Source organism: Cynoglossus semilaevis, chromosome 17 (assembly GCF_000523025.1).
Source record: "Cynoglossus semilaevis isolate Cse_v1.0 chromosome 17, Cse_v1.0, whole genome shotgun sequence".
In the NCBI taxonomy this organism is placed as follows: domain Eukaryota; kingdom Metazoa; phylum Chordata; class Actinopteri; order Pleuronectiformes; family Cynoglossidae; genus Cynoglossus; species Cynoglossus semilaevis.
The window spans coordinates 10,868,212-10,877,556 of NC_024323.1; the positions used below are offsets into that span (position 1 = coordinate 10,868,212).

The 9,345-nt window shown below is 41.5% G+C and overlaps 1 protein-coding gene across 2 annotated transcripts in view; it reads right to left on the reverse strand.

Moving 5' to 3' along the window:
• Positions 1 to 6,466, reverse strand: part of mgat5b (alpha-1,6-mannosylglycoprotein 6-beta-N-acetylglucosaminyltransferase B) — a 43,822-nt gene extending 37,356 nt beyond the window's left edge. For both annotated transcript variants that reach the window (XM_008330066.3, XM_017040194.2), the window contains exons 1-2: positions 6,228 to 6,466; positions 4,653 to 4,765 (exon numbers count right to left, since the gene is read on the reverse strand). In XM_008330066.3, coding sequence (XP_008328288.1) covers positions 4,653 to 4,765; positions 6,228 to 6,295 — 181 coding nt within the window. In that variant the 5' untranslated portion in view covers positions 6,296 to 6,466. The remainder of the gene's footprint in view (positions 1 to 4,652; positions 4,766 to 6,227) is intronic.
• Between the last annotated feature and the right edge of the window lie 2,879 nt (positions 6,467 to 9,345).

Genomic DNA, 9,345 nt, shown 5'->3' on the forward strand with positions numbered 1-9,345 from the left:
GGCACAACATTCTTTAAACAGGAAATGTATCCAAGGCATTACTGGAAAATATCTGTTTCGCATTAACAATAAACAGAAATGAGCTGAAAACAAATATATTCACGAGCTCACATGTTCATCCAATATAAATGCATATTTCTATATATTTACATCATACATATATTTTACCATAAGTAAAGATCAGACAAAAAAATGTGTATTTGTTTTAACCATGGAAAAGTAGTAAAATACTAAAACATCACTTAGACTGTGATAAAGAGTTCAATGGCGAATATAAAAACATCGGAGCACAGCTCGGTCCATCCAGGACCCTAAAAGCCCAGCACGGTTTTCTTCTTCTGTGACTAAGCTGCATTAAGATCCGCGTGTTAAAAGGACGCTCCTGTTAGAAGGTGGTCTTCTCACGAACCTATTAAAAAGCCAGAGTACACCTCTGGAGCCTTTAAGATATCTCAGATCAAACACCTCTGCCTTTAATGCTTCGCACTCTGGTAGAAACAGCCTCCCTCCAACCCCCCCACCCCTCACCCTAACCCTCACCCTCACCCCTCCTCATGCTTCATTTCCACATCATTAGTTCCCCGTGCTGTCAAAGGTAAGTTAAAAAAAAAAAGGTAATGCATTCTTTTTTAAACCTGTTTTTGCATCAGTATCGGGCTCCTGCCTTTGGAGTGTCAGTGTAAGTGCAAAAAAAAAAAAAAAAAAAACTAACGCTGCAGGAAAACTGAACCTGTTTTTTCCTGTGAAAACCTGAAAAGACTTTATTGTGCTGCTCGCTTCAGCATCAGTTGAAGGATCTTGGGTTGGGTTTGTGACAAAAATAGTACCAAAGAAAGAGGCAGATGTAAAAGAGGTGACAGGTAGAGGGTGATGGGGGGACGGCGGGGGGGGGGGGGGAGGAAGGGTAAACATAATTACAGATTTTTTTTTTCCTGTTTGTTTTTCCAACAGTTGTTGCCATTCACAAGGTGAGTCTTGAAAACAGGAGTTGTTTCTCTCAGTGCAACAAACTGCTCTTTTCCACAGTGAGAGAAGCTGGATTTAACAACTCCCCTAACGATTTGATCATTTTCTGTCACACTTTTCACATGGCTGCAAAAAAAAAATAAAAAAAATAAAAGTGTGACAGAGCAGAAGCAGCGCCACCATGCTGCTAATTCAACAGCTAATTCATTCTACTCAATCCTCGCACCAATAATCCTGATTCCCTGGCAGACACATGTTCACCAACACACAGTGGAAAGAGTTTACATCGGCCGACACTCCCCGGTCGACGGTAAAGCAGAGTAATGAGCCGGAGGCTGCGAGCCTTCCCTCGACTGCAGCCTGTGAGTGGTTAATTAATCAGACAGCTCTCCCCCCCCCCCCCCCCCCCCCCCCTGCAGACACACACCTCTTCAAATCAGACAAACACACAAACACCCTCCCTCCCCTCCATCACTTTCCCCCTTTAACCCAGCTCCGTGGCTAACTCCAGGCAGAGGCGTAACGCTGCCGGAGCGTGAAAGGTCAGAAAAATAAACAAATAGAAAGTCTTTAACTGTGAGTTTGGTAATTAACGTTCACACAAGTGAAAACTACTCGGTCATCTCCAAACTCTTCATCACAATAAGGTCAGCGTGGAGTTGGAACTGATGGTAGCTTCAACTGATAAGACGAGCTTCGACTTTCACAGATCGCCGATCAATACTGCCCCCCCAACACAAAATAAACTAAAACTTCAGGAGCTTTTGGTTACTTCTTATTAATAATCTTGTGTTTTAAAGAAGATTCAAGTTCAGCTCGCCTCAGTCTCAGGCGGTTGACAGTTTTTAAACAGGTTGCCCTTCCCTGATACACCTGGGATTTGGCTTCAGGTGGCATCAAAACCAGAACTTCCCAGGAGAACTTTCTGCATCGCTCTAGACTTATCCATGTTTTAAAAGTCTGGGAAAAACCCCACAGTGATGAGGAGAACATGAATCTGCTGAACAGAGGCCATCATCCAAGGCAGGACACAAAAACCAAAGACCTTATTCTTACTCCATATTTTTGAAGAATACTGTGTATAAAAACACAGCAGTCACTGGTTTTCAGATCCTCGTCTCAGTCCCAGAATGTCCCTAGAAAAGGTTGAAGTTTAGTCAGAGGAGAATCCAAACTAACGTCAAGTCAAGTCCAGATCAAGTTCCAAGGGTTTCAAGTCACAACTCTGAGTCACTGAAGAAAGGTTTGAGTTTTAATCCAAGATCCATGTCACGCAGGACAATTCCATTTTTCCAGCTTAAGTTGAGTCTGAGTCATAAAAAAGTGTGAGATAAGAAATGTTTGAAGTGAGTCATCAGAGGGGGGGGGGGGGTCAGGGTAAGAGACCTGGTTTCAAGGACTTTGTCAGTGAATCCTGCTCCACAAAAAATAATTTCTGAATTTTCAAAATGAACGAGTGAATAGGTGTGAATGTGAGTGTGAATGGTTCCTGGTCTTTGTTTCCAAGTACAGTTTTATCTTCAATCATCGCCTCGTCACCTGACCAGCCCGACATCACGGCACTCCACCTGCGTGGATTTATAACTGTTTCCTCATCCAAAGACAAAGAGACATAGATTAAAGTAACATCTGGCACCTTCCAATGAGTTTGTGACAGAAGGACATGTTGCATCGCTCATCTTCAGCTGCTATTCATCACCAAGGATGACCTGCAGTGGCGCCTCTGTGTCAGGCAGAGATAAAAAGGTGACAGACAATCGTCCAGCGCTGATTCTCCCACACGGCCGCGTCTCGCTTTTTATGCAGCACATATATACAGACGTACGTGTACAGGAAGATAAGTTTGTCTCAGGGACAGATTTAGTGGAGAAAAAGTTGCCACGTCAGTCTGGTGTTACTTTGATTTGTTGATCTTTCAGAGTAATGTCAGCGCTGCCATTCTGAATTGCAATTTGGAAGTTTCAGGAGCTCGGATTTGTCTTCGTTTGTCAGGCAGCTGGTGATTAAAGGACCAAATCGGGAAAGCTTGTGCAAAAATGTCTGCCTGAAAATATGTGCTTTTCCCCCCAAGCAGACCCAAACAGTTTTGGTTAATGAGCTAAATTCTGAAGTGTCAAGGGTCACGAATGTGTGAGGAAGAGATTTGAATAAAGAGGTTAATGGGAGCCACAAAGAGTGTTTTCTTCATATGTTCACAAGGCACAGCTAGCTTAAAATATATATTTATATATGTACATATGTATACATATTGATCTAGAGTAATGATGTACATACATGTGTACATATATGTACATATATACACTTCACCTAAAAGTCACCTAAAACAGGTCACGTCCATTAATTAAGGGGTTTATGGATTTTTTCTTCTTTTTTTTCTCCAATGCTAAGTAAAAACGACAGTATCCTAACTTTTAATGAGACCTAAAAACCTCTGTTCAAAAGACAGGTTTAGAACAAGCTGTGTTATTGCACTGTCTGAGGTTTTATGAGGACAGAACTGAACTGCACCGAGCAGCAGTTTGAAAAAGACATCACAAAAGCAGACAGGCCGGGCTGACTGGTCACGGAGTTTATCCTTCAGAGACATAATGAGCTTAAACACCAGAACAGAAGAGCCAGAACTGGGGCCTCAGTGAGAGCAGCATCATCCCAGGGCCGAGAACCCAAACTTCTGCAACAGTTTCAACCTGTGTCACATGGTGACACACTTCTTTAGAATCACAGTGGCACCAAATGCAGATGCCAATATAAAACTGCAGTACACTTTGGTAGCAGGGTTGCTGGAGAATATGTTAAAATGCCACTGTATATACAGAGACTATGCAGAACAATGAAGTCACATTTAAATATATACATGAGTCCAGTGTTTCCCAACCTTTTAGAACCACAGTACATGTTTTAAACTGGAAAATCCCATGACACACAAATATTAAATGTAAAGAAATATAACAATGTTCTAGTGTCTGTTTACTCACTGTGAAACCTGGGCTTGTTTAGTTGAACACAACCCTGATATACTTGCAGGAATTGAAGAAACACACGCTCACAGAGCTTCTTTAACAGCTCTGAGTTGGTGTCGTGACACAGTGGTTGGAATAAGTACTGCATAAGTACTGTAACTAGAATTATAGCTGCATACCTCCTGTATATTTTGTTTAAATTCTGCTGAGTCTGCTACGAATTTCATCCAAGATCAGGGTTTTTTTTTTTGCCAAACCTGGATCAATGAAAAACAGGCAAAGATTGAATCTGCTTTCAGAATCAGGAACTTAGTCGAACATAGCAGTGGATGAGCTGCGGAATAATTCAGTGCTACTACAGCTCAGATGTGCTGACGGTTTATATTTAAAATTCAGAACCTTTTTTTTGGTGCAGGAAGAAGGTAGACGTAGTTATCAGAAGGGATGATCCCCAAAGTTCAGCCCTGGTTTTTTCCAGTTGTTGTTTGAACATTAAGACATAGACCAAAAAACATTGGAGAAGAGAGAAGCCTCAAACAGCCACACTACCCGCTGATGAACTCCCGTGGAGCAGAGCGAGCAGGTCTGTCAAGTCGACTGTCTGCAATCAAGAAACCCCCATGAAGCTCCCTGCAGGTTCCCCGTCTGTTCATGACCGGCCCAGGGCACAGGCCACTAAAGGAACAGTCTGTGGAGCAGCGCTCTGACGTGTGACCACTGGCTTACCTTCAGCCCGCACAGTGAAGGGAGAATCTCCAGGTCGCCTGGCTGAGAACTGGCCCCCGAGAGAGGTCATTAGAAAGCACAGGCTGAAGAAGCCAATCCCCAGTATGAAGATCCTTGTGGAGGGGGGACGGATATGGGGGGGGGAGAGAGGAGGAGATAACAAAAGAGCAAAAGACATAGGTTAACACCCTGGAGACAGAAAATACAGAGAAAAAAAATCCCAGAAGAGAACTGTGGAAAGAATTTTCACCCAGAGAAGCAACTTTGTGAACTGTGATCACTCTGAGCTCTGAACCTCCACATTTTCTTTTCCTCCAACTATATTTCATACAAAACGCTTTGTGCAGACACTTCCCCGTGTCATTACAAAGAAATTGTAACACTGCAATTTCATACAAAACGCTTTGTGCAGACAAAGAAACTGTAACACTGCGCTCTCTGAGCAAATTCCCAACACAAAAGCATGAAATCTCAGGCAATAGCTGCACAATCGGCAACTCCGCCAACAATCAGCAAATGTTTCTTTGGCTTTTGGCAAAAGCCCCTGAAAACTCTCCTCAGTTTTTTACCACAGAGTGCAGGAACTGAAACATGGGGCCAAGGCAAACATCTGCAGATGTTTTAATTGTGTGGAACAGGCAGAGCGGGTCGTCTCATTTCTGTAGACCGCGGGCTGTCGTCTTGAATTTAAATAGGGCAGAAAAAAAAAAAACACCACACAAAAAGGTCGCACACTGAATCATGTTCGCTCTGTGAGGAAGCACAGGTGCTCAGAGTATAAGGTGAGGCTTCTGTTTGCATGATAAAAAAGTCAAGCAGGCAGAAGCAGAAATATTACATTAAAAAAAAATACAGAACTCTGTTGAAACCTGTGATTGCAGGGTGACCTTGCAGAAAAGCAGCAGCAGAAGAGTGAAAAGTCACAACAATGTTTATTAGTTATTAGACAATTTGTGTTGTTAACAAGGTCAGCTATCGATTCTGTGACAAAGGTCACATGGCACTTGCAAAGCGGCTACAAGAATCAGCAAATAATAAAGTTTTTTTGGTGGAAAATATTGAAATGTGTAGCTCATGTCTGTTCCTTCTCAATCAACTCTGCTGTTCTGTCCTATTATCTACACAGAAAACTTCATAACATCTGGCAACCTGGTACCAGCAGGACAGGCCGCCTGTGATGGATCATTCCTCACTGTGATTAAATCACTGGACTTGTTAGTAGCACTGGTCAGAGCCCGAACTTTGAATGAATCTGTAGCTGCTTTTTTGGCTTCTCTGCTCCTCCATCTGCTGCTGCGGTGGGTGAGGGGAAACATCGGGGCTGCGGCTGCTTCAGGGTGAGTTGGACTTTTTAAAAAACGTCTTAAAACAGTATTGTCATAAAGGTGTGTTTTATCGAGTGGGGGGGGGGGGGGGGGGGCAAAGTTGATCCACGCTTTACTTTAATTTAATTTCAAAGAATTTCCTCCATGCAGCTGAAAAGATTCCAACTGCAGCACAGGAAACACCCGGGAACTGCTGGACACAGAGGCAGCTGCACGGTTCAACATGCTCAGCCTGTGAACGCGCTCTTACCTGAATGGTTTGAAAGTGAGAAGACATCTCCTCACCATCGTGCACACGTCTCCGCTCAGTGCACTCATTTTCCACACAGGTACGAAGCCTCGCTCCGTCTGACCATCGTACAAGTGTGAGCAGCAGCCGGAGCACGAACCATAACTTTCAACCAAAGTCCGGTTGACTGGAGGAGGGCTTCGCCGCAAGGAGTAACTTTCCAGAACAGTGTGCTGCTGCTGCTGCTGCTGCTGTAATCCTCAGAGCAGTGTGCAGCCCCACTTTGCAGGGGGGTGAGGAGAGGGTGAGGAGAGGGTGAGGTGTTGTACCAACAACTGTCTTAAACGGTTCGCATGCGGAGACAAACAAAGAGCTGCTCAGTTGTGGAGCCCGTCTGAGCGGATGAAGCACTGACTGACTGCCTTTATCTGCTGCGTTTCTGTGGGGCGCCATCTACCGGTCCATGTGAAAACACTGCAGTTCCTCCCCACCCCCTGCGACCCGAACTCCACCGCAATGTAACGTGTAATTCTGAGGCAGATGTGATTTGAAAAAGTATCGTGCTGTGTATATTTTTGTTTGGAATTAAATAATGAGCAAAGATCAGTTTTCGAATTAACATTTGAATCAAAATAATTGAGTAATTACTCTACTGTAACTGCATTTTATTTATTTTATTCTCCAAAACTGAAAGAACATTTGAAAGGAACTGGATCTAAAAGATCAGGTGGTTACCAGGAGAGAATAAAACTCTGAATAATTCTGCTGAAGAAACGGTTTGATTTAATTTGAGGACATATAAACCCACAGTTTATTATTTTTTTTGTTATAAAAAGAAAATTCAATTTGTCTTGAACTTTATGAACTTTCTTCGGTAAAAATAAATAAATAAATAAAGGTGTCAAATAATTATTGTTAATAGTCTGTGGATCGTGTTAAATAATGAGCATGTAGGGAATTAACATCTTTGATCTGCTGGTTTGGTTTGAATACATGAATTAATATATGTTCACACATGAATATGTTTTCATTATTAGATCATCCGTGCGTGGGTGGAGTGAAGCGGTCACTCGGTACTAAACTCCACAAATCACTACGATCTCCCGAAAGGAGGCGCTACACGCGAAACACAACTTAGACCGGGAGTGAACTGCCCTTTTCTGCCAGGTCACATTTCAGCACCACTGACAGCTCCAGTCTGCAGATATGCAGCGGCCAGCAGTGACACACAGTGGACAAAATATATATTGCGTCTTGATTTTATACAACTGTAATTAATTTAGTGGGGAAAAATGAAAAATGAAATGAAAAATTAATTAATTAATTAATTAGTAAACAGATAAATAAATAAATAAATAAACATGTAATGTGATGTATTGTTATTTTATGGGCCATGTTGTTACCATTGGAACAATTGAGTCTAGGTTTACAAAGGTCAGAAAATATTATATATATATATTATATATATAAGTACAATTGTTATTTTGTCACCTTTTTCCTTTTATGAGACTTTTTGATTTATTAAAAGGATGTATGGACGACTAGGAGATCAATTTGTTGTGAAGAACACACAATGATGATAGCAATTTGTTGTGAAGAACACACAATGATAGACTACAATATATTTAAGGGGTAAAAAGTCTTCAGATTTCAAAACAATCTGCTGAGATTTCACTAATACATCAACTGTTTCTCTGCTGAATTTCCACTGTTGTGATTGCCTTTAATTGACAAGCAACAAGCAGCAACTGATAACGCGTATTAGAAAACATTGTCTATGTTAAGCTGGCAGAAATTGGTACCATCCCCTGTTGCCATGGTAAGTGTGTGGAGCTGCATATGGATCTTGGCTCCGAGCCCAGTGAGACTGGTGCTGTTGACATCAGAGGATCGGAGTGGAGATTTCAAATACTCTGCTGCTGAAATAATATTCATTTATTCTGAAATGACCATGTGAGAGGCTTTTCATTCGAGTACCTGCAGCTGAAGGCGCGGCAGAAATGATTCATGATTCAGAAACTGACAACATTATACATTTGTTTGCAGAAAAAATCTAACTCTGACCAGTGAAATGAGCAAATCCTCTCAGATCTAAGTGTTTTAGAGAGAGAGAGAGAGAGATGGGCTTTTGAAAGGATGACCAAGATCACATCACCAAAGGCCTTATTTCTCTCTTTATACTTTTTTATTCATCTCATCTAGTTTTTTTTTCTTCTTCTTTTTAGTATTTTTTTTACCGTCTCCTGCTTTATGCTGACCAAAAATCATCCATACTTCTGGTGGTTTAAGACAGTTATGCTGACCAAAAATCATCCATACTTCAGGTGGTTTAAGACAGTAAGTAATAATAATAATAATAATAATAATAATAATAATACATTATTAAAATGAAACTTACTGTCTAGGATGAACCTAATTCAGCAGTTACTCCAGTGATGGCCAGCAGAGGCAGTCTTTGCTCCATGTGGCTGAGGGAATCTGTGAGTGGATGAAAAATGTGGGGGAAAAAAATTAAAAAATCAAATGAAAGAAGAAGAATGCTGAAAAATCAATAATAACAATTCTACAGATTTCACATCTTAGAATACCTCCGTCCATGTGTAAAGCCATTCCAAAACTTTGTGTTTGTTGACATCAAAATGTTTGACAATCAGTGTTGTTTGCTGTTTGCTGGTTTGTTTAGAGGCGTGTAAGCGTTCCTTATTTCAGGAACACCATCCTGAAGTCATATCTGTTTGAACAATAAAACTATTCATCGAACTCAGTCGTGACATCTGTTCCTCAACACCTGCTGTACTTTAAGGCTCCAACAGTTAAAGTAACTGAGCTTTCGTAGAAGCTGCGGAGCATATGTGTCTACTGCGTCAGGCAGCGTTTGATTTTAAATTAAAAGAAAATATTTCTTGACACGTCTTTATTGTGTGGAAAAAAAATCCCACCTGAAAAGCACTTCAAACTGCAATTACATTTTTTTTTAATTTCTCATCCTCCTTACTGGCAACTTGCAGACCCTCAGAGGTCAGCGCACCACACTTTGGGCATCCCTGTGCAAAATGAATGGACAGGATGAGCTGAACAAACACGTACCAGACTCACCAGAGGTGAGTGGCGTTTTTTTTTTCCAGACTCTTGCATGTTA